Source organism: Paralichthys olivaceus, chromosome 23 (assembly GCF_024713975.1).
Source record: "Paralichthys olivaceus isolate ysfri-2021 chromosome 23, ASM2471397v2, whole genome shotgun sequence".
NCBI classification, from domain to species: Eukaryota; Metazoa; Chordata; class Actinopteri; order Pleuronectiformes; family Paralichthyidae; genus Paralichthys; species Paralichthys olivaceus.
Window position 1 is genome coordinate 12,892,841 of NC_091115.1, and position 25,617 is coordinate 12,918,457.

Below are 25,617 nucleotides of genomic sequence, written 5' to 3' on the forward strand. Positions count from 1 at the left end.
TAGATGTGTTAACTGTCAGTGACTGAGGGGGTTATTGAGCTTGTCACACTCACTGGAAGTAGTTTTGGGAGGCAGCATCAGCTAAACGGCCAAAATGTGGTGTGGCGGTTTTAATACTGCTGGGAGCTCTCTACCATGGAGCACTGAAGTTAGCGTGGTAAAAAACTGAACTCAATAAAAAGTTATTACTCTCAGAGGGCCCAATTAACACCTCTACACACATTATCGTACCCGTGAGGACACTGATACACTAAACGTCCATGAGACAAACCTCAAGCCAGTCCAACTGGCTTTTTATAAAAAGAACACATTTGACAGATGTGTATGTATTGATCATTACACTTCATAACTTGACGCAGTATTCCGACCAATTGTTTTTCTTTGCAGTTTTGTGCTGCTTCTACCTAACTGCTTCTCAACAGCTTTATAGACTTCACATTTGTACACATTGTCAGAATAACATTACATAAAACATTAATGAATGCTGTACACCTGAAGACTGCCAAAACATCCAGTTACAAGATGATTTATTAAAACTGTGAATATGTCACATTTAATATTAAATCTAGGAAAAGTGATCTCTAACAGTTTTTAGTTTAACTATCAAGAACTTTGAGCTTGCAACAGCATCTTATCCAACAAATATTAATAGCAAAGCTTTATGAAGTAATATTAACTCAAATCAAAATTTAGATTTTATAAAGGCAACTCTACACTTAACAAATGGATTGTAGTCAATCTGTTGCTTGGAAGACCTGAACAAACACATAATAGGAGTTAAAGGGAGCTTAATAGCTCATTTTGCTCACTAGGAGCGGAGCAGTTGAAGTGACAGTGAGATACATGTAGCCTCAGAATCAGAGTGAACTGCCATTTGTTTTCACTTCATTCATCCATAGCCTGCCTGAAATTAGAAGCAATTGAAGCACTTGAATAAAATTTCACTTAGATTTTGACTTATAAAGCCTCAGATGCCATTTCCACATACTGCAGCCTTTTCTTTTAATTTACTTCATCAACAGCATCCTCCCAGGATACTGTCAATTCTAATGGCCAGGACCTGCACTGTGGACATTTTTTGTCTCAAAGTATGCACTGAGGGTCAGATTAATTTAGATTATGTCTTTAACTGAGAATTTAGCTAAATTGCTTGATCTATGAAAGCCACCATAGCAGGATGACCAATCAGCAGTGTTTAAAGCAGGACAACCAGAAATGATCGACTTCATCTTGTTGTCGGGAAATATGTGAAAGAAATTCTCACAATAGCTGAAACTAGTGTCACCAGAGTCAGCACTCATGTTAGAAAGTGAGTTTAACATGTGTTCATATGGGTGTTTTGTTTTGTTCCCAATGCCTCGCCACATTCCTCGCCGTCCTCTGCCCCACAGGAGGAGGAAAGTAGGCAGCCAGATTACATTAACAGATCCATGTCTGATTTCATCTTTTTATTTTTTCTCCTTCCATTTAATTTTCTATCCTGAAAGCTACCGGTCTGAGCCAGATGGGGCCACCCTCCTTTTTCTTTCCAATACCTACAGCACACATAACAAGACTCTTCTCCTCTGGTTACATCAGCTAATGATTTACCACCGAGACCACACAGAGACAATTCAGATACACTCACTCAAAGACAAATGTTAGCCCCCCCCCTCCTTTTCCTTTTACCTCTATGAAGCCCATTTTAATCAGCGAAGGACTGTCTGCCTGGACGCCCTCAACACCTAATACCTTATACAGGTTCATCTTGTTACCAAGCAAACAAATCCCACTCACAGACATGCTGAGTTCAGACATGGCTGTAGTGGGCCTGAGGGTGGTTTCCTCTAGGAACGCTCAGACCGTAATGAAAGTGTACACTCCACTATCCTGGCTTTTGTGATATAACCATGAATACAAATGGCCTCGCTAATTCACTCAAACTCCTCACAACACTCATTTCCGCACATTTCCCCTTCTGCCAGAGGTCATTTGGTGCTCTATTGCTCATTACATTGGCCTCCCATGAGATTCTCCTCCAAATCTTTGACAAAATCGCTGTTACGCAACTAAACCTTCACGGATTTGTGTTGCTGATAAATGTGCTCAAGTTACATCCTCTCCTATTTGGATTTAAGAAGGGTTATACAAATTAATCTACAACACTATGTTGGTTTAGTTGTTGGCACATGTTCTTTGTTGAGTGGATATGAGACCTGAAGTGCGCAATCTCAGCTTGAGGTGATCCCGAGCTCTGGTAAACCCTGACCGGGCCACCGCCCAGGATCTGAGCCGGTGCCAGGTGCCACCAGGCCGGGAGCCACATCCGCAACCACAAGGCGTCCAAGATCCAGGCCAGGGGACCACAACATGATGTTAGGATACAAGGAGTCACTGCACACACAGAGAACAGGGAGTTGTCCAGAGTTCTTTGGATATGGTAGTGTCTCTAGATACTAGGTATACAACATCAGAAACTTCACACATTTCACTCTGTTCTACAAAAAATCTCAATTCACCCATAAAAATAAACTACCATTTTTTGCAATCAATCAATTTAGATCATTTAACAAAAGCATACTTAACAATTTTCATTAAGCAAATATTCAATATTGTATCACTAATATAAAGAGATCCATTTAAATAATGAGCTCATGAAGTGTCGGTAGGCGGGTTTGAACTTTGGCTCAAGCTAAGCTAATTGCATCTCAGCTCTACCTCCATAGTTACAGCACAGATAAAAAAAAAAGCATTTGTGCTTAGGGTAAAAGCAAATGAGCATATTTTCCAAAATAATAAATATAAAATATTGAATAGCTCTCACCACATGAATTTTGTGGCACTTTGTCTGGTTGTTTTTGCCTCAGTGTCTGTCCTCTTAACAGAAAAGCAAAGATTTCTCTCCCAGAGGTACATTTCCCTCTAATGATGGAGAACCAGTTTGGGACAATGCACCATTGTGTACAAGCGCTGCGCTGATCCACAGCATGTACGGTTTGACATTTGTGGCATTCCTGCAGTGTTCTACCCCGATTATCCTTATCAATGAGACACAGCCTGATGGAGGAAGATAAGGCTCGTCAGGCACGGGGCCGTTATGAGGACAAATGTTGCCCGCAATTCCAGCATCCCTGTGGAGCCTATTAGAAGGTCATAGATTATGTAAGATAAATGGATCTGGAGACCAAATAGTAGCATATTGTCTCTGGTTTGAAATGTTTCCTGCTTGAGAAATTCTGCTGAAAACATCCTGTCGGTTGTATAATATTGTGTCATGGTCTTATACAACTGTCAGGCATGCAGTGTGTTCATACAGACACAAGCGAAATCTTCTCTCTGCCCTTTAAACAACCATTTTTATTGGAGCTATGGGCATAACCTCCTTACATTATTCTATTTCACTGAACCTTCTTAAACAAAGAGGCTCCAGCATTGACATATTAACACATATAGAGTTGATATGATGATCTACCTAGTAAATCAGCAGATGCAGCAACATAAGTATTTTTTATGAGTTGTGTCTCTGGCCACACGATGAATATTCACTCTTCTTTGAGCTCTGATTTGGTCTTGTTGAGACCTGATGAGTCTGTGTGAAGCACTTTCACATGAAGTACACAGCAGGAGATTGTCCAAGTCAGACGCTTTCCCAACAGCAAGAAAAGCTTTCAGGTGAGGGGGTGGCGCCCGGGTAAAGCATGCACGAGGCAGGAGATGGCGTATATTGTGCTGTGGACAGCAGATGGACACTGGCGTTGACCCTTACTGCCAAAAGCTCTCGAATCTTGCTATTTTTCCAGTACGGCATCTCTTTTTCATCCTGAGACATTTGTATTCCTCCAGTTTTGCATCGATTGCATGTTTAAAATGGAGCTGGCAGGTAAAGTTCAGGAAAATGTCTGGAGCAACGGAGGGTTCTCACATGCAGCCCCACTGGAAATTTCAGGAAAGTGTCCAGACTTAAGTGCATGTCTGAAAGCAGCTTTAGATTCCTCAATACGAGCAACCACGTTCCTATTCATGCTTTCATGTGATCCTTTGTTTGTGTGTTGATAGAGTAAAATAACTCCAAATAAAGTTTCTCCAGGTGAAACTTGTTTTTACAAGTAAGTAACAAGATCAATAGTTAAGGCAGAAACAATACACTTGATAGAATCAGTTCTAAATAAGTTTGGTTCGAAAAATGTTCACAGGTTTATCTCACTTGACTTTAGGAATGGATTGCTAAAATTGATTTTTTTTGCTCCTTATCTTTCACAATTTACTTTTCAAGAAGGTTCATTACTCCATATGGATCCATTTTCCCCTCTTGTCCTAATCTATAACCCTGTTATCCCCTATCAGTGCCTGTTATCAGCCTTTATTGCTCCACTGATAACCCATTCAAAGGGCGCATTAGCATATCGCCCGTGAAGTGATGTCCGCTGGGCTCGAGCGTTTTGGATCATAAAGCATAAATGTCCCGCTCTAGTGTATTGCACAACCCACGAGGCACCCTGCTTTTGCGAGTGAGGATAGAGAAAAACAAAGTTAATGGGTGACAAACCTCAGTAATGCTATAGGGCACAGCCTCCATTAACCAAAGCCCGATGAAAGCCATCCTGTTGAGGTGAATGTCTTCTGGATCTGGCCATTCTGTGCTAATGAGGTCGCACAAAGGTGTCGGCTATCTGGTTTTATGCATGCATGCTCTTAGCATTGTAAAGGGAAAACTGTTTTCCTGTGCTGTTCAACAGCTACAAATGTTGTAGTGAACACATCTTGAGGAGCTTTATTTTAAGATAGAACTGATGCAGAATTTCCAATAAATATAGTAATTTCCAGCCTAAATGTAAAAAGGCATATCTGAAATAAAAATGTTTAAAGTTTTTTTTGAACCTTTTAAATCTTCACTGGTTACGTATATTTTTACATTTGTAATTAATCCTAGGCAAACACAAGTCAGCATCATCTTATGGTCTTTAAGATGCTTAGGACTCCTCATTGCGCACGGCATGAAGAAACCCAAACAGTTTTGGCAGAAGTCTCTGTAATCTCCCTCCAGGAGCCATCTGGGAATCTCTATGATCATGCATTAATGCGGGGACATAGAGACCTGTTCCCAAGCTCTTGCTTTCAGTTCAGCCATATTGTGCTAACCATGCTGCGCTAGCCAAGTGAAAAGTGCTGGTGAAGTGACCATGCTTAACATGGACCCAAAATTATCCGAGACCCCAGTAAGAGTTAACTTTTCAACAAACTAGACTGCACTTCAATGCTGAAGTTGTGATATTGCGCTTAAAAGAATTAATGTACAAGCATGAAAACAAAATTCTTTGGCTTCCTGTATACTACACATGTGTTTTTAGACCCTGCTGTGAGTTAACCACCTCTAGGGGTTTATTAAAGCTCAGCTTACTTTTTGTACCATTCAGGCCGTTTGGAAACGTTACAGCTCCATCCCAATGTTCAAGGAGTTAGGAGAGGATTGGAGAGGAGGCCAGTCTTTTCCTCTCTGCACTATTATCACGATTAACGGCACTGAGTTTGATCGATTAGTTTTAACATCCAGTGACTGGTACCTGATCAATGATAGACCCAAATGTCACTAAAATTATGATTGTATATTTAATGTAAATATATTTAAAAAAGACTTAGATATAAGCTATTTTGGATTTGCCCAATTCCAGTCAGTCAGCAGGGATGGTTTGTTCCTCTGAGATTCCGGACTATTGGGCTTATAAATCCTACCATCGTTAAACTGCACACAGTCAAGCAGAATGTTGTTCTCTTTTTAACATTGGGTGTTTGCTACTAAAAGCATGTTACATGACTCAGTCGGTGTATTTATCAGGAACTTGAGTTCCACATGAACCGTTTCAGTCTGGTTTGGTTCTGGAGCCTCAGCGAGCGGCTCCGTCCAGTAAAAATAGCCGAGTCTTTGGTCTGCTGCCACTGTGGCTGAGTGCAGCGGCAGTGGGGAGGAACAGCTGTAGTCGCTCTGTCGCCGAGACCAGATCACTCCTTAGCCGTCCCGCCAGTCCTGACCGAGCCGCTCAACATAAGCAACACTTGAGGAACTAGAGTCTGTTTGAGGGCCTGGCTGTAATTTTAACCCACAGTCCTTTTGTGTGTGTGTGTGTGTGTGTGTGTGTGTTTACCTGCACATAAACACACACATTTTTACTGCTCTCTCAGCTGCTGGTCAGGTGTTGGATGGTCGCCACGTCTTGGTCTTTTTACTTTTCGGATCAAATGATTGTGAAATGTGTTTCTCACGATAACAAACAATCATTCATCTCTGCAGTTCTCCTCAGAGTGTTTAAGTGTCTGAAACAAGCACATTTGCATGTATACTTGGAAAAAGAGCTAAAAGCGTGAATTGGAAAAAAATGACTACAGTTAAAGTGAATCTCCTGTGAGTGCCTTGTTTAAAGGTGGCCTCCAGCTGCCTGATGGGTCACTTGGCCCTGCTCCCAGAACAGTTTGTAAAGGAAGGATTAGGCTGTGTTAATTGGATAGATGGTCCAAAAAGATTAGGCGCACCAAGGAGCATTTCTTCACCCCCTCAGCCCGACACGGTCAGTGAATAATGGAGTCCTTGACTGTAAAAACAAGGTGCAGGAACACTGTGTTAATGTGCTGACAGAGCAGCAGGCTCAGGTGGAGTTAGTGTGGTGGAGAGGTCTGACCTGAGCACAGCCACAAGGTGCTTAATGAAAAGATGACTCTTTTAAAACTTTTATTATAACGAAAAAGAAGGCTTTATTACTTTCTAAATCATGTTCAGAACATTGTGTGGAACGTAAATTCCTTCTCCCGTTACCTGACCTGAGACCCCATCCCCTTAAACAAAAACGAATTTTCCCACACATGACCGTAACAGTCAGTTTACATTCTTCGCAAATCTTGCAGGTTGGTAACCCAAACAATCCCACTATCTGATGGTTTTCGTTTCCATGTCTGTCTCGACGCAGATCCTTCAAGCCAGACTTTGTCCTGATTCGCCAGCACGCCTACAGCATGGTCCCCGGCGAGGACTTCAGGAACCTTGTGATCGGCCTGCATTTCGGCGGCGTCCCGAGCATCAACTCCCTCTTCTCCATCTACAACTTCTGCAGCAAACCTTGGGTGGTAAGCGCTTTTTAACAGCTCTCACTGCTCTACTTCAACCCACACAAAGGTGATACGAATCCCTCCCTCTGCGACTGCCTCTGACAGATTTATTTGGGCTATTAAAGGGAGCTGTAACACCTGTCTGTGGCGCAGGCATCCTCCACCGCCACCACCACCACTTCACATTATTATTCGCCCTGTAGTGAGAGAAAACAAGAAACAAGACTGCTGTGAAAAGTGCTGGGCTCTGCATGGGCTCATAATGGTCTTGTCTCCTACAGTTTAAGGTTCGAGTGTTATTTTCAAGAGACTAAACACACGCATTTTCTCTGTCACCTACTTTTCAAAGCACAATGTACATCATTGTCGAGCTGTCATTGCACGTTGCACAATACAGACATCGTAAAACAGGCAGACACACTTCTGCACCCAATGTGGCGATGTGACAATTTCTCAGAACACAGTGCCGCTACAGGGTCAAGCTAACCTCACACCTGTTATATCAACTCGCTGTTAGATGCAACCAGTTCAAAACCATTCACTAAAGCAGGTGAGGCCACTAACAGGAAGTAGGAGATTATACCACCTTAATGTTAAATTCATTCTAAAATCATTTGCTTCTGAGAATATGTAAATAGATGTTCCTTTAGTCGTCAGTCAGAGTTGGTCTATTGGTACTGGATCAGATTTTATAATGTCATATATAATGTAAAATGTTGCTAAGACTCCATTATGAAGTTATAGATTATAGATATAGTTATAGATACTAGTAATATATGTTTTATTCCTCTGACAAAACCCTGCACTTGCAATAGGCCCTTCTTTTGCTTAGAATTACTCTGCTTCATCTCTTCTCCTCACTCTGAGGTGCTTCTGTGCACGCATGAAACATCTGCACTTAGCTTTTGTCTTCTGCACTTGGGGTCTGTCAAAATTCACAAACCAAAAGAATGCCAGTTGTGGTGATGACAAATTAAGTTGTCCCACCCTCGTATTTGAGTGTGAGTGGAAAGATTTAAATAAGAGTGCAGCTCTCAAACTTAAAGACAAAGCTCTTAGTAAATGCAGAAAAGAAAACCCGCAGACGTATACATGTCTACATTATGCTTTTAAGTCAGAATACTCCCCATGTCGTAATTCCATTTGTGCTTATTTTTGAGTATGTTATCATGTCTACCATTTATTCAGTCAAAACACCTCATGCTATCCTATTCCCAGATGAATTGCTGTGGTTATAAATGTGAGTGAACACAGGTGTAACCCCTAAAAGCTTCCGTCTAACCTCGGCTGTCCTCCACTGCCGACGTGACATCTGACTGCCTTTGTTTATTTCTGTTTGCAGTTTTCTCAGATGATTAAGCTCTACCACTCCCTGGGTCCCGAGAAATTCCCCCTGAATGAACAAACCTTCTATCCCAACCACACGCAGATGGTGAGTGCCTCACAGATATTATCCTTCACTCGAACAGCACAGAGAACAAACAAAAACAATCCACCAGACTTCCCGAGGCCCATTTTTCATTAAATCTTTATTATAAAAATATAAAACACAGAAATTAAGTCAAACATTTCTATAACCCCTACAAGGAAACGCCCCCCACCCACACTTCAGGAATCAGTGTTTACAAACAAACTGTACACAGCTTCCGTGATTTGAGGGTTGTTTTTTTTTAAGGATCAGACTTGACCGAGTGTTTCTGTGTTAAGCAGACAGTATATTTACACAAACAAGAACCACAGAAATAGCGACACAGAAACGCCACAGTGGGAGAAACAGCCTAAACACCATATTAAGTAACTGCATTGTGTAATGATGTAAAGCGTTTTCCCTCAAAGGTGAACTCTTTTCTTTCCTTGGGACGTCTCAAAGACAAAACAACTCTCTGTTGCATGTTGTACAAGCTGACAAAAATCAAAGAAAACAGGTTTATTTGCTCCTTTAGCAAAAAGAGGCTGTTAGGTGGAGGAGAATAAGTTTGAGAGATATTTTGTCAGAGCTCAATATTTAAATTGCCAAATCAAAAAAGGTAGATGATGTAACTCAATCAGATATTTTACATTCATTTATATCAACCTAACAGGCCAGTATTGGATTTTTATTTATTATCAGATACAAGTCAATCTTCCTCCTCTAGTTTCCTGTGATGGTCTTTTGTACACTCGAAACAATGGATGGAACATTCTTGTCAAGATGGAATGGATATGAATACATTTAACTCTTAAAGGACTGGTTGTAGACATTATGAGAAATCCACTTATTCGCTCAGATGAGAAGATTGATACCACCCTCATATTTGTCTGATAGATCTGGAGCTACAAGCCTGCAGCTAGCTTGGCTTTCTTCAAATTGTAAAAATAAAACCCTTAAGCACCTTTAAAGCTGATTCATTCTTTACAAAACTGCTAAAAAAAGCATTGCATCGCAGTGCTAGCTGCAAAATTGTCCTGCACGTAATTCTGTCTCATATCTTAACATTTATGCGTTGGAATTTACACGAATTAAATCAAGTCAATTATAGTGTGATGATAAGCAAGCTTTAAAGATGCTACTGGACAAATATTCAGATATTATCACTGTTGAACAGAAACAGGCTCATGCTTTCCTTTTCTTTATACTGCTGTAAGCTAAGCTAACCAAAGCCAACATGAGTGTGGTATCCATCATGATGAACAGGTTGTTATTCCCTTTGAGGCAGATCTGTGGTAATGGAATGGACTGAAGGTACTGCACGGGAAAAAATAGGGATAACTCTCCAGATGAGGACAGATGAAGAACGAAATTTAGAGACAATATTGTTACTGTCATCTATATATATAATATATATAATATGAATGATGTCCATTTCAAATAGTTAAATACAAAAAGATTGAATATACACTTACAAAATAAATCATCTTCTGAAACCTCTGCTTATACTGTACTTTCATTGGATTGGTGAAGACAACCACCAGTCAGGGGAACTTAAATCGAGCAAAAAAACTAAAAAAAGTACCATAATATATAACTTGCAGATGCTGGTCCTTCATTCTGGATGATTGCCCAGGCCGTGATTGTTGTCACAATGTAGTTTTGGCCTGTCACTATTTATATATATTTTTTGCAGATACACCACATTGTTAATGTGTATTCCATTAAACATAAATAAATGTATTACAGAGGTTTCAGCTGAGCTGATAGTTCATTTCTTTAGCTTATGTTATATACAGCAAAAAATAAAATATCACCATCTCTGCAAGAAATGAGCTCTTCCCTGTGTAGCCACTGTAACAGACAGACATTTTTTAGCATTTTGCTGATATTCATCAGTGTTCATCAGAAAGACTGCTGTTTGTGGCATAACTGCAAAATGTGTTACGCCACAAACACTCAGGGAAACAGACGCTATCATCTGTAAAGACACGTTACAGTAAAAACCGAACATAATCAATATACTTCACTGTGAAACAATACCATTTTCAAAAATTGTTTTGAAGCCAAAATACGAGGTATAATTTTCAGGGATCATACTTTTCACATTGGCCTTAAATCAGTTTTCTCTGTGAGATTCTTGGCTCTGGTCTCTGTAGCAGACGTGCAAGTTTTGTATGGCAGGTGCAGTTTAGTAGCAACAATGCAACAGCTTTTCACCTCAAATATACATAATCGTCATTGCTGGTTGTACATTTTTCACTCTGTATATCCCAATTGAGGTTAATCAAGGACTTGCACTTGTTATTGGCTCTTCAACTGTTTGTCTTTGTTGCCATTTAACACAACTGAACCCTAAAGAGACAGATTGTATCATGTGGGGAAACCGAAGAGTTCGAAAGGGTGATTTGTAAAACAAAAGAGGTATTGTTTTCTATCAGAAGTGCTACGAAACAGGCACTGTAATGGATTTGTTCTTTTTCTCTCTTTTTTGCCCCCTTTAAGGGAGGCAGTCACCCAGGCCAGTGAGCTTTAAGAGTCCTGAAATACTCTCGTGGTGATCGGGGAAGGGACGGAGTCAGGGAGTGACAGTGGGTTTCAGGCAGGGTGCGATTAGGCTCAGGGGTCAGTGGCATTGATGGTGGTTTTGTCACGGGAAGTCATGCCCCGGTACCAGCTGCAGTAGCCCTCCTTCTGCTGGATGCAGGCGTAGTGCCGGGACTGGTAGCCGGAATTGCCGAAGTGGGACAGCATGTCCGTCCATAGGCACTCGTTCTTTGAGGTCACAAAGCAAGGCAGGTAGCGGCAAGGCTTAATCTACGGACAAAGACAAAAGTAAAGATTTAACCTCGAAGCAGGAAACAAAAACTGTGTACAAGCAATAAAAAATGTAGACTGAAGGAGTTTTAGCTTTAGCTTTTAGTTGTCTATCTCTTTTACCTTCAATTTGTTTACAACTTAATGTTACGTCGCTTAATGACCCACTGTAGAAAAGAGAAGTTTGGATCACTAAGGAAAGAGAGTGTTATATAGAGTAGTACTGTACCTATGATTTGTGAATAGTAAATGGTGAACATGCATTTAACATGAAATCTTGAATATATATGCTTTTCAGCTTTAGCTTTCAGTCATTTACTGCAACAGATTGATAGATCAGTTGTAAATGAGGCAGCTGTTGAAATAACTACGGGGCAAATCCAGCAAGCATTCGCTCTGCTGTGAAATGTGAAATGAACATCAGCCGGTTTCCTGAAGCACTGGTGTTTTTGTAGTTTCTTAAGGATTTAGTTAGATGCGAATGAGCCAGTACTGGTGCATTGCTCCCCCAGGTGCTTGCACAAAAAGCAGCTTCATGGATGAATGTGCAGCATGAACCGACAGGAAGATCCATGTGACAACTCCGAGAGGTGATGAACGGAGTCAAAGCAGAGTCATCGGCAGCAAAGAGCTGCACTTATCTGGATATGAATGCAACAGCAATTTCAATTAGAGGGCACACTTCCCATTCTGGAGGTTCTTGTCATTCAAACCTGGAGAGTCTGCCCTCCACGCTTCAGAGCTGTTCGACATAACTTCCTAGTTTGAGTGCTTTTAATTTTCTAAACGGTACGACACGCTTCCTGCTTTCCGCATTAAACTTGAGGAGGAATGCGGAGGACGTGTGCGTTTAATAATTGCAATGACGTTTATGCCTGCCTGTGCTCACGGATTCTCACGCTGACATCTCAGTTGATTGACGGCCCTCACTGGATGCCTCTGGGCTGCTGCCATGTACACACTAAACACAGTATGCAGGCAGTGACCCAAACAGGGAACAAATCGGTCTCTCTGCTAATCCACTTATTCTGATAGGGGCCGATGGTGTTAGCAGATGTCCAGGACACTGCTGTACAGTAGGACGTTTAGCCGGCGGGTCAACAGCTGCACAGCGGCAGGCTACATGTTTGAGTCAAATAAAACTGGGAATGAAGAGATTCCAGAGCTGTCATTTAATTTTAACTGCCAAGGCTAGTCCTAAAACCTGTTTTCTCTCCATTTCTTTCTATGCTTGACCTCCATTATGGATAATGGTGGAAATTAGTCTCTATGGACTGGTTATATTGCACCATTGATATTTGACCATGAAGGTCATTATTTTTGTTGCTCTCAGTCTCCATTTGTTTTTGTAGTTAATAAGTAGCATTGTAGAGCCTGAACTGGTTTAACCCTTCTAATAGAGTCACAGGAAATATTAAAGCGTTTTCCTCCCTCTTATCAATGATAAGCTCTAAAGTGGACTTTATATAAGCAGTTTAATCTTTGTTTTTAGTTGTACAACCTCCTCTTCCTGCCTCATCTTTCCTCCTCGCTGGACGTAGGTTTCTGGTTTGTACTCACCCTGCAGCTGCAGCCCAGCTGGTAGCGATGGTTGATCCCCTTCTTCTGGGCCAATGAGAGGCGGTCCCATTGCACGTTGAAGTTGCACAGGCCGGTGTAGACCTTGCCGTTGTACACTCGACCTGAGTAAGCAAAGAATGAAAGGGATAAATTCACGTGTTGAGTCACACAGCTGAATGAGATCATACTTCCACTCATGCCATTTCATTATTTGTCTAATTTCATAATCCTTTGTATGTAACATAGGATAATATAAACACATTGCTCAAGCAATCCAATTTGTTTATGTATGGTAAGACAACCTCACAGAGTAAACCCATATTATACCAACACCCCTATTTCTGAATATCTAAAGGTCAGCAGACATCTATTTTTAGCGGCGGACCTATTGCAGCTTACTGACTCCTGAGACAGGTGCACCACAACGGCCGGCGAGCACTCAGGAATATCATGATTTGTCGTGGTGTTGTCGCCACGCAGGAATTTGACAGCTCGCAAATATGTGCTTCTTCGACCCTTCCGATCGGCCCGCATCCCCTTACTGGGATTACTGGCGTCACTTGCAGCCTTATTACATGGTGTTGAGTGTGTGACATGCTCCTAAAATACTAATCAGGGCTGCAGCACTCAGAGCTTGATCAAAGCAGACTTGAGCAGCTCATTTCACCCGGCCTGGTGTGTTTAAATTGCTTCTAATGTAGTCCTGATCATATGCAGGACTTATTATAGATGCCCTGAGAGCAGCGAAAGACGTCCATGATGTCACTCGCACCCAGGCTGCGTAAACACCGCCGTGGCTGCCTGGTAACGGCAGCTTGTTGCACTCGTATTGCGGGGTGTATAGCTGCAGTAGTTCTAGGACGGGACTTAGCAACGGTTACGTACACCAAGCACCGCAGGGTCCAAAGTAAACTGCACCTCTGTTGGAAATAGCAACTCATAAAATGCTTCTGCTGGAAAATGCCAGCCACTTCCTGCAATAGCTGTTAATTACAAGTTGTGTGTGAGAGAAAACGCTCTCTGCTGTTCCTGGCTTGAGAAGCTGAAGGAAATGAGCGCATTTGCCTCCTTGCACGGTGGCATAGGTTATAAATAGTGGGAAAGTTTGTGTCACAGGACAACTGAAGACGTCCTTGGTGAGAAAGGGGTAGAGGGGTTTTTGCCTTTAGAATTTTTTCATTTCACTATTGATAAAACTAAAAGATACTATTTTTAATAGTATTAAAAATACTGATATTAGAATTGAAAAAATCGCAATAATTTAATGTAGTTTAATAGCTGTATGTCACTGACCCTGTATTACATTAAGTAATGATTGCTATCGTTGTTGAATGGCCTGGCTTAGGTTAAACCCTTTGAAAAACAATGCACACAGAGAATGAATAACATAGAACATATTTTATTATCTAGTTTGGCAATCATCACTCGAAACATTTTCAGTAATATCCAAGGTTTTCCTGATGCTGGTGTTGGCATCGGAACATCTCAACTTTGTATTACTATATACAGGATAAGCCATTAACATTATCATTTAGCATTTAATTCTTCACCTGGGAAAAACATATGTTTTATTTACATGGCTTGTTATCCTGAACTGTCCAGGGAATGGAACTTTCTTTATATCACATGACTTAAGCTCAGAACTTGGGTCATGTCATAACAGGTGATGGTTAATGTGGGTAGATGATTATCTTTGTCTACATTATTATTCTACAACCATCTGTTATCATGTTACTGCTGTTCTCTTGTGATGGCACCTAAGCAAAACTCAATTCATTTTAAAAAGGGACAAGATTGACAGGTCCCAGGAAAGGCAGGAAATGAACCTTGAGAATCGTTTTCCCACAGAGAGAGGTTGAGAAATGTAACCAGGCAGTTTCACTTCATGATAGATCCATGATTGAAAAACAAAGATCATCATCTTACCGGTTATCAGGTACTGGTACTTGTTGATGTCAAACTTGACGCCGCACGAACTCTCAGAGGCGCTCGTGTAAATGTGCTGCACATGCTGGACTTTGTCAAATCCTTTGTACATCTGTAAGACATGAGAACCAAACATGGAATTATGTTTAAAAAAGGTTTCTTGGTGTGCCCCTCACCCTGCCACTGCAGCCTTTACTCAACATCACACATAAATAACGTGGAATGAAAACAGTGCGCCGACTTTATCAGATGACATTCCCCAAGGAAAGCCTCGTGGGGGAATGAGTATTAGACTCTGCCCTTAACTAAATCATAGATAACATGATTATGTTGTGTAATGTGCTGCGTCTTTGATGCTGTTTGAACAAGGTCATTGCTAAACTGCAGGCCTCAGGTCCATTTTGTCAACTCAGGTAGAGATGGAAGTCAGTGTTTGGCCTGAGAACTTTTATTTCAGTGTGATTTATTTGTCTGGGAACAACAGGAAATCCCTGTTTAGATGTGGCTCCCAGAAAAACAGAACAAACTGTTTCTTAGGCCTAAAATTGTGGTGGTTTGGGAAAGCTGAAGGCATTTGTCTCATAGGATTTGTTGAAATTCTGAAGGAGTTGTGTTCTTTATCAGCCCACAAGGATAACCTCTGTATGCAGTATAAACCAACAGGCTGCAATACAAACAAATAACCCGAGAGGTACAAAGGTCACATCTAATTCCTGAGGATAATCCTTATATTGGTGATTGGTGTGCTTCACCACCAAGAGGCCACTCAATGCCTTTATTATTGATTGTACAGATGCAGTGCACGACTCTGTTGCAATGTTTACACTCGAAGTGCAGAGTTTGGTTGAGCTCTAATGCCTGTAAGCCTGCTAATCCTCTGGCCTGGCTCCTGTCTGAGCAATGGGCCGATGTCGGCATCTGTCAGAATATGCAGCGTTATGTAAGAATACAGAGGAAGTGAAGAACGGGATTAGCATCCTGAACTGATTTTCAGCTGTCACAGTAGCTGAGGGGACAGACAGACGTCATTGTAGCTGAAGAGTTTCTGCAACATTCAATGTAAGAGCTTTAAAGTAAGACCTACCTCTTATATGAAAGAACAATAAGTGTGTATCTAATTTCACTTAATTTGTTTACAATCATCTGCAAATCTACCTGAACATGTCCACTCACTATTAAATTGAAGCCAATGAAATAAGGGGCAATAACGGAAACCAAACCAAAAGTTAAGCTAACATCTAATAGTGGTACTGATTTACTTATGGACCACTAAAAGGTGATGATCACGTGAATCAATGCGATAAAACCAAACTACAAACCACATCTCATGTGTTTCACTGGGATGTTGAGCACTGAGCATAAATAAATGGTAATCCAAAATGGCAGTGATCACTTTAAGCACATAATGTTAAAGAAATGTATTAAACAGTTAAGCATCTTTCAGCTTGATTAGTTAGTTCACTCAAAGGTATGCCTCTACATCAGATCCTAACCAATCCATCCAATACAGTAAGAACCTCCCTGCCTTATTGCTCCAGTTAGATGAGTTAGAGTTGGATGAGAAGATTGATTCGACTCTCATGCCTTTGTGTCTTCTTTAAAGCTGAGAAATGGTCAGTGTCGATCGACTCTCTCACCTTCATTTGCTTGACTGTGTAGCGCATCGTTCCAAAAGGTCCGTCTCTCAGGAGCTTCTTGCCCACAACTTTGGCACGAATCACTGTGAAGAGAGGAGAAAGACTGATCAGAGCAAACTCCCAGATACCTTTGACATATAACTCTGAGCTTTCCTCTGCGAGCCATCAAATAATACACTGCCTCGGCCAGTAGGAGGCATTAGCAAACCCCCTGATAAATACCATTTCAGCACCAGGTTGGCACCACAGTTAATCCGTTTATCCGATTTTCTGCATTGCTGCCATTTGCCAAGGAGGACCAATGGGGAAGAAAACACTAAAGGCCCTTTTGAGTTGATACAGAAATTCAAGGGAAAGAGTAAGAGGCCTCCTCCGTGTACCGTGGAAGATCAAGGATTTTTTGGATGACTGCTCCTATCCTTTCAAAGATGGTACTCGTAACAGTTACAGGACGCTATGTCGAGCTTGGTTTGTAGGGTTACTATTCAGATCAAAAAGGAAAAATATGACTTCAGTCAGTATTATTGCTGATTTAAAAAAACACCTGGACTTAGTGGTTTGAGGGAACAGGGTGCAGTGTGTGTGTCCTCTGTTAAAACAGGCTTCCCTCTATATTGGGATTAGGGCTCTACAGATCTTATCGGCATGCAGGACCCTCATGTAAATGCTGGCAAGGTGAAAACGCTCTGCAGTGACTTTGATTTGTTTGCTTTCACTCATGTTGGGAGTAAGGGGGCTTATTGTGGAGAGCCAGGAGTGGGGAGCGTAGAAATGAGTGTTAATTTGAGCCAGTGAATAGAGACTAACCAGACGTGCGGGCCCTGCATAAGCGGTCAATCTTCTGTGAAGTTCACCTGCTGCCCACAGCCGACCAGCCACAGACACAACTAACACTGGTTGTGTTTGTTATCTTCTCCTCGTGGAATTTCCTTCCCACATTCTTTGGGGGCTCACATTCCCCAGAAAAAAAAGTGAAGTCTTTCATTCTTTTCAAGTAGAGAAAGAAGAAAAGAGGCATGTGGCATCTTCTGTTTGGTCTGTATTTGTCTAGCTGTCCTGCTTCCAGGCAAATGGAAATGGGAATGAAAATAAAACTCAGACAGGAAGCACTTAAATCATGACCACCCAAATAACTGCATTTCTAAATATAACACTCAAATTCATATTTTCAGCCAGAATGAGGAGATTTGAAATATGTAGCCATCCAGCAGCTTTCCAAGAGAAATAGAGTTTTCTTTATGTGGTCCATTTTCATTTATTTTGTTCTTGTTAGGAATGGAAGTGCTAGCAGCAGTGTTAGGATCGTTGCATTTACTAATAATGTGTTCCAGTGGTGTTCTTGTTGAAAAACAGTTTAAGATTTATATACATATATATTTATTAGGTCAGTGACTTTCATTTGCAGCTTTTCCATCATCAGACAGAAGGTAAATGTAGGTCATTTCAGACCTCTTATTGTTAATGCTCTGTACTGACTCCCTGCCTGCCCTCCCCTTAATGACCTCTCACAGTAACTTGCTGCAGAACATTTGATCCATTAATCTGTCATCTATTTTAATATAAGGCCCCATTACCTGATCGACCTTTGCCAAATGTACCTAAAGGGTGTTTGACAGACATTTACCGCTGCAGTTACGGAGGGACCAGGGCACAATTACAAAGGAATGTGCAGATATTTTGCTTCAGTTTAATACATGTCTGCTGTTATTGTAAGTGTCACCCCAAAACCCAGTTTCCTACTCTGCCATGACCTCAAAACCAGCCCTCAGGAGAAACAAATGTTCACATTTGAAGGGCCACTGGGTCAACTGATTCAACTGAAGTACATCCAGATAGGACCCTTCTCGTTGAACAGTGGCCACTAATTGGCCTGTAGTGGTGCCATCACCCAAAGGAATGTGTGAAGGGCCTCAGCTGCTCTGGAGACAGAGGATTTGTGTCATTCCCCCTGTAGTGACCCCATGACCTCTGCTCCGTTCAGAAGTCATATTTACGTACAACCGCATGGCTGCCTGTTCACGTCAAAAAATATTCATTACAAGTGTTTATTTAACCCAGTTTAATACTGTGATCTGACCACACTGGTTTACCTGGAAACTACGGACATATTATGTATATTGTTTTGTTTCTTAAGGATTATTTTACCTTCAAGCAATATATCGACCGTTACCGTAGCTATTAGCCACCTTTTGCCAAGTCATTTTTAAAGATGCATTATGAACCAAATTAGTACAAAATGTACATATACAGATATTTTAACAAAACAAATCTGTTCAATTAGAAGTGTTTTTACTCTTTGCCCAGTTTAAGGCACCATTTAAGTCACATTGCCCCCTTGCTAACCCAGAGGTTAATAAAGTGGAGTTGTCAATATCTCTCCCTCTCACTTTATTAAATATGAGGAATTACAGGCCAGTGCAATGACGCACAAGGATTCATCTCCTGCAGAGGATCTGACATACATTTTCACGAGTGGGAGGATTTTTGTGATAAGAGAGGTAACCAGGGTCTAAAAAAAATAAAAAAAATATTCATTGTCTCTCAGTATCTCTTGCCCTAAAGCAGGGGATTACACAAGCGCAAATACTAAATCTTAAGGTGAGCATGTAATTTAGTTAAACATTTATTTCAGCCTACGTACAATGTGGCAAACTGCAGGCATGACAAGAATAAGGTGACTCATTTGTGTGTGTGTGAGTGTGAGAGAGAGAGAGAGAGGGAGAGAGAGAGAGAGGGAGGGAGAGAAAGCAAGCGAGGTGCAGGGTGGGTTACGGTGATTTTAGTATGCAGAAAGTGGTCCAAGTTTGAGGAGGCGAGTGGGAGGAAGAGGAATTCTCAGGACGACGTGCTACCACGCTCAAAAATAAACACTGAAACTGAATCCCTGCTGTAGAGCTGTGTGTCAGATGGAAAACGCTGGAGCATTAAGTCTGTAGAGTCCACTTATTGGTTGGTGAAATGCAAAGGCAGCTTATGAAGCATGAAGTGAGTTTTCAGCACCGTCTGATGTGTCACAACCTTTTTTAGAATGACAATAACATTTTAATGAAACAGCATTTGAATTTGGTCAGATTTAAAGTGACCAGGGAACAGCCGATGAATATATTGCAATATAAAGTACCACAAGTAGTGAGGTAAAGTAAAAAAGATTAGATAACTGACTCTAAAATGTCAAGCTACATCTATACTGTCATGTTGTAGTTTGAAAACCAAAACGTTCTCTCTCCACACAAGCATCTTGGCTCCGTGTCAGTTTTAACCCCCAACCATACAAACAAGCCTGAAAACAAATAACATGTGACCACTCGTGGACACTGGGCATTCGTGTGCCAGTGTAAACATGAAGGTTGTTCACTGCAGAAAGAGCTAGGCTACAGGCGAGAAAGCAGCAATGGCAAAAGTGAAATGCAGATTTAATCTGCACAACAGTTGTGAGCAAGGACAACATGATCTGCTACGCTTGTAAATTATTATCCTCGTTGCGTTCTACACTGGTAACCGAGGCTAATGCTGTGTGTTTTTCTGGAAGGGGGTCATGTGATAGGAGCCTGATGAGGCAGCGAAGGCGATGTTGTGACTGAAAAGACCCAATAGGCAAGAGGTTGTTTCAAATTAACTTTCTAACCAACAGGGCAAGCAGCATTTGTAAACTTCCCTGTATTAGTGGCTCTAAAACGTCAGAGTATTGTGGACCCCAGGCTTATCCATAGCAGAGTTGATGTGTTTTCAAGCAAAACATGAATAGATGTTGCTTCAGTTACACAAATATCCAGGTAAAGTTTGCTATCTGGACAAAGTGAAGCTGTAGCAGCAAAAACCTTGAGTTCAGTTAACACTTCTGATATGGTGAACAAAAAAATGGACAAGCCCTTTTTTCCCGTTTCTGTAGGAAAGAGGCATGGGAATCTTTAACCAACTAGTCATTTAAATTCAAGGGTCATGCTAGCGTGCCTCAAAAATACTACTTGTCAGAGCTAAAATTGGTGCCTTTAGTCAACTTTGACCAAAGTCTTTAAGATAAATTGCTTCACAACAAACCTTGTCTGCAAATTAGTGAGTATCCATGCATGCTCTGGGACAGAGTCACAACCAAGTCACAACAAGAGTCACAACAGCTGCTTATATCTCTGTTTTTCTCACTCTCACTCTCAGCTGTGTCTGCTTAAATGTCAGTCATATCAGACAAAATTCCCATCCACTGTTGGATTGTAATGCTCTCCATTACTGCTCTTGTAAAAATGTGACTGCAGTTTCTGACAGTTACAGGCAACTACTGATTCACGTTGACTTCTGGTGTTGTATTTATCATGTTACTGTCACTTTTCAAAGTCATAAATTACATAACGCCACCTTTAAAAACATAACCATGGCAATTAAATCCATGTTTTATGGCTTGTTAGTTACTGAATTTTCATGTGTGGGTGTTAGTCAGCTCCCTCGTGCTGGCCTCTAGTTTAAAACACTGGACCCAGGGCGCCTGTGTGGTCATCAGAGAAGGACTGGAGATTTGATACTCCTGGCTCAGGGGAAGAACATTCAAAGCTTGTACGGAATCCAGAACCTTTGACATCTCATCGTATTTTAACTCACTTTAGGGAAAACTAGGGATATCTGATCCACGCTTGCATAATACATCTCCTGTCTTTGCTCATGTCTTCATCTGTCACCTGTTGATCTGCAGAAATGGGGGAGAGTGGTTGGCAGAGGGAGTATTAATTTAACTACTGTACATAACTCATTAATAGTAATAGCAGGAGGATGAATTGGAACCAGGAGGCTGCTGTCACAAAGCTCCAGGCCGTACATCTTTCTAAACCTGCTATGCTGCAGTGTTTTACAAAGCTCCTCTATGCACAACAAAATACACACAGCACGACAGGATCCGCTTTTACAGCCTGATACTCAATCCCAAACCAAGCATAAACACATATCACGCTAATCCTCAGCCACTGACGTGGTTCACAGTGCAAGCATGTATAGGTTTGCTCCTATCACCCGAGCGCTTGGGAACAAGCGTTGTTAGGGAGCGATATTAAATCTCAGGGTCAAAGTTTATTGCCGGGCCTCTAATCTTGCCTTCGAACGGCTTTGGAAAAACAAGCGCTGCTCATTTCCCCCTGTGAATGGACTGCTTTTACATAGATGCCCAATGGCAGCCAACTAGGTCTCTGTTAAAGAAAGCAGCCAGGTCACTCACTGGTGCTCAGGTATGTGACCGAGAAAACGATGGGTTCAACCTGATCAGAATAGACTTTACCCTGAGGATAACCCACTTGTAGTTTTCAAAATATAAACAACAAAAATCACATTTTATCAGCAAATACTCTATCCCAATGTATGGTCTCTTTAACATGCCACCAACAAAATGAAGCAAAAGTCAGACATCAGAAACTTACCAAGAAATTACAGCACTTCCATGCTCATCAATATTCCAATTTCAATTTTACTGAATGAAGAGACTCAAACACCCCTATTTCCAGCCTTTTTACCCGATTATGATTCATCTGGCGGCGTGCCTGCAAGTGATTATGGGCAAAGAAAACAAGAGCAAAACACTTTGAACTCAACTACAGGTTTTAAATTTGGAAGATTCAGAGCCTGTCTGCTTTGATGACGACGGTGAGAATTACAGGGTTTCTCCCCCGCAGCATTAGCTTTTCAACCCCATAATTTTTTTGCATTCCATGTCTGTACACATGTTTTATCTTGGCTTGGTGACACAAGCAGAAGGGCAGGTTAAAGTTTAAGGTAGAAAAAAAAGGACCTAAAATGGAGGAATCCCTGAAAAGGTATTTTCATCCATCAACCAGCCTAATGCTGGATCACAGCTTATCACAGTTTCCTATGTAGATCTCAGAAGTCTGGACTTTGTCAATGCCTATATAAAAATAAACAGGATTTGTAACAATCCTCACTTTGAATAGCATCGAATATGAATGAATTTGTGGGAGGTTAAAGAATGTGACGAGCTGTGACCTTTGTGCTCTGCATCCAGCTGCTGTCTTAGAATGGTTTCTAAAGTACAAGTGGGACCACAAGCATTCAAAGCGCACTTCAAGCTAAGCCGGGACCTTGGAAATGGGATTTATGAGGCTCACAACTGATCACTGCAACCATTGAAGTCAGTCCCAGATTCTACACTGGGAAGTCTTAGCGGGTGCCAACATCATGAGCCATCTGAAGATCTGAAGGACTATGAAAGGCATTGCACGAGTGTGTGGCATTCTCCCTCAGTCCAACCAGGTCACTTGGCTGAAGATGCACTCACAGGCCTGGTGATTAGGGTTTACTAAGGGGTTACACACAGTGGCCATTTTGGGTCCTCAGAGACACAATATCTGGGTCCTATTTTAGGGTCTTCCTCAAATAAATGTTTAACCTCCTCCCCCGAAGCTCTGCAAAGGATTAATTGCCACCATTATTGTGAGTTCTTGAACATAAAAAAATAAAGGAAATGACTTCAACAAAGATGTCCTAGTTGCATCCTCTAAATTTGGGCAAATTAAGTTTCCTTGTAAGAGTCACATTTGACAAAGCCTTTGAACAAGGAAAGCCTTGTAGAGTGACTACGCACAGAGGCTAGAAATAGGACACTGCTAATTAAAATATCATTTTGAAGGCATGTTGTGTCCTTTAAGTATTTCTTGTTGTTGCTGAGGGATAATTCTCAAGTGTAAATCAAATTAGAAATCGCACAGGGAGAGAGGCAGTTTTACAAACTGGAAGACGAATGGGAGTTTCAAACATATAAGGTTATATTTAATGAAATAGTTCAACATTTTGAGGCAAACATTATCCAGGAGTTAGATGAGATGATTGATACCGTTGCTAGTTGAAACAGCTTGTTTATAATCTGTTTGCCAGATAAATGTACAGACACGAGCATGATGTCAGTCTCCTCATAGAACTCTTTCTAAGTAAGCCTTAGCTTAATAATAAAAAACTGAAAAAGGTTTTATATGGGGAAAAGCAACAGCTTAATAAAAGCGAGCTTAGCTTAGCTCGAGTTTGAAGTTAAATTTGTTAATTAAAACAATGAAAATGTTTGTGTGAATTCTGGTGGTTTATTAACATGAAAAAAGTCAAGCATTTATCATCACTATCAGCCTCTAGTGGTGACCGGTAGTAAATGCAGCACTAAGAGTGGGAACGTGTGCAGGGGTGTTACTGCAGAAACTAGGACTTCCCTTGTTGGTCGACACTAGACGGCAGGGTGAACACATGGGCTTACGCACATGGCTGTAGTGTGTGTGTGTGTGTGTGTCTGTTAGTGCACGTGTGCTCAGTTTAGACTGAGAGATTATTGTTTGATGACGTGTCAGGATTTTAGAGAGCCGCTTGATGGTTTCACATTTTTGGGTCAAATGATACTCGAGCAAAATATCAGCTACACACAAAAACACTATCTGCTGTTGCCTTGTGTGTGTGTGTGTGTGTGTGTGTGTGTGTGTGTGTGTGTGTGTGTGTGTGTGTGTGTGTGTGTGTGTGTGTGTGTGTGTGTGTGTGTGTGTGTGTGTGTTCCTCTGCCATCACCCCACACAAACTTCCCTTCATGAAACTCCCATGAACACCCTCTCGGCTCCCAGGGCAGATCAGATAAGTCTTTCCCAGTGTTATCTAAAAACACAGGTCAGGTAGGACCGGCGTTCCAGGATAAGCCACATCCCCAAGTTCATATTATTCTGGGGGAGTCAAACAGAATAACCAAGCAGTAAAACAAGCTATGTAAACCTCCTTCACCCACTGTTGGCGAAGCAGAGGTCGTGCGTATCTGAGTTAAGACCGAGTGACTGTAAATACCAGACTGTGCAAGATAAATAAGCAGCGTTTAAAGCGGCTGAACTGACTGTAGATCTTCTTATCGGTGCTGACTGTGATTGCTCATTCCAACAGCTTGAAGACATTTTCAGTAAAAAACTAAAAGGTATCGCAAGCCAAAGCTCAAGGTTTTTCCACACTGAGCTCAGTTTGAGGGCAGAAAATAAGCTCATGATCATAGAGACCCTGGAAGTGACAGATAGTGACATGCCTCCCTTCTCTGTGAGACCTCGCATGTCTCTGCAGCTTCAGCTCTGAGACGCCACTGAAACTTGTGTTTCCCACATTTAGTGTTGAAAGTGAAATGAGGAGAATCAGGTGGATGAATGAATATGCTCAAACCTCTCCATCAATTTAAGAATAAAAAGAAAGGAACGTGGAGCTGGTGTATAAACACCTGTGGTGTCCTATGACCAAAAATGATGTTTTTGTTACACAATATGTCCAGTAACTTGCCTTTGAGTACTTGTGTGGTGGAGAGAGCTGTAATAATATTATAACAGTATTCTGAGAAGCACACAAGCCACAGTAGTAATAGTTCTGGTTACATTTGATTGAGATTTATAGATCCTCATTGCTCTGAAGTGTTTTTAAAGTGCGGTTCAAAACGCAGAGATTTGGCTGAAAACAAGCTTCACTCGCAGTCAGCTGATCGGTCGCTCTCCTCTGGCAGCACTTTCACTCTCTCTCTGCACATGTGGACTGAACCGACACCGGGCTCTTGTGCAGCGGGTCGACATCATCCGATCATCACACACAGACACACACAGACACACACACGCACACACGCACTCACTCACCTATCTCGGAGTTGCAGAACGCGTCCTGCGGGTGCGATGGTGCGCAGGAGCAGCCCTCCGTCAGCTGGTGGAGGTGCAGGCAGCTGAGGACGAGCAGCAGGCGGATGAGGTGCTGGAACACCGACTGCATCTTTGCAAACTTCCCCGCTCTTGTGTGCGTGCAGCTGGGATACACCGTGTGTGCGGAGTCGTCTCTGTGTAAAGTGTCCCGGGTCTCGTCTCTCTTTGCTGCGTCTCCTCGCTCGGTCCCGTTCCCCTTGCTCTCCCGGACACACGCGCGGCCGTACATATAAGCGCGCCGCACCGACGTGCACGCCCCCCTCTGCGCTCCTCTGCGGCTCGCGTGCGGTGGCGGCCAATCAGCGGCCGGCGATGCCCTCAGAATAATCACAGACGCTTTACTGGAACTTTATCCTGCTCCAGCTTCATTTCCTGGATTCAGCAACAACAAAAAGCCGTGTATGTCTGCAAGGTGCAGAAATATAAACTGTCACATTTATTTTTCCTGCACTGAAAAAAGTGGCAGTGACAGAAAGACTGGAAATAGTCACGAGAAACGATACGAATGTACAGAACG

At 41.8% G+C, this 25,617-nt stretch overlaps 2 protein-coding genes across 2 annotated transcripts in view; one reads left to right on the forward strand and one right to left on the reverse strand.

The window, feature by feature from the left end:
* The window catches only part of syn3 (synapsin III), a 91,496-nt gene that overhangs the window by 34,575 nt on the left and 31,304 nt on the right, over positions 1 to 25,617 (forward strand). Inside the window, 2 exon segments of the mRNA XM_069519406.1 lie at positions 6,936 to 7,092; positions 8,417 to 8,506. Coding sequence (XP_069375507.1) covers positions 6,936 to 7,092; positions 8,417 to 8,506 — 247 coding nt within the window.
* Positions 8,585 to 25,344, reverse strand: LOC109632842 (metalloproteinase inhibitor 3). Its single transcript, XM_020092329.2, has 5 exons — positions 25,041 to 25,344; positions 16,423 to 16,505; positions 14,786 to 14,897; positions 12,860 to 12,981; positions 8,585 to 11,299 (listed from the first exon to the last, which is right to left on the reverse strand). Exons 1-5 carry the CDS (start codon positions 25,327 to 25,329, stop codon positions 11,102 to 11,104), a joined length of 804 nt encoding a protein of 267 aa, XP_019947888.1. The 5' UTR covers positions 25,330 to 25,344; the 3' UTR covers positions 8,585 to 11,101.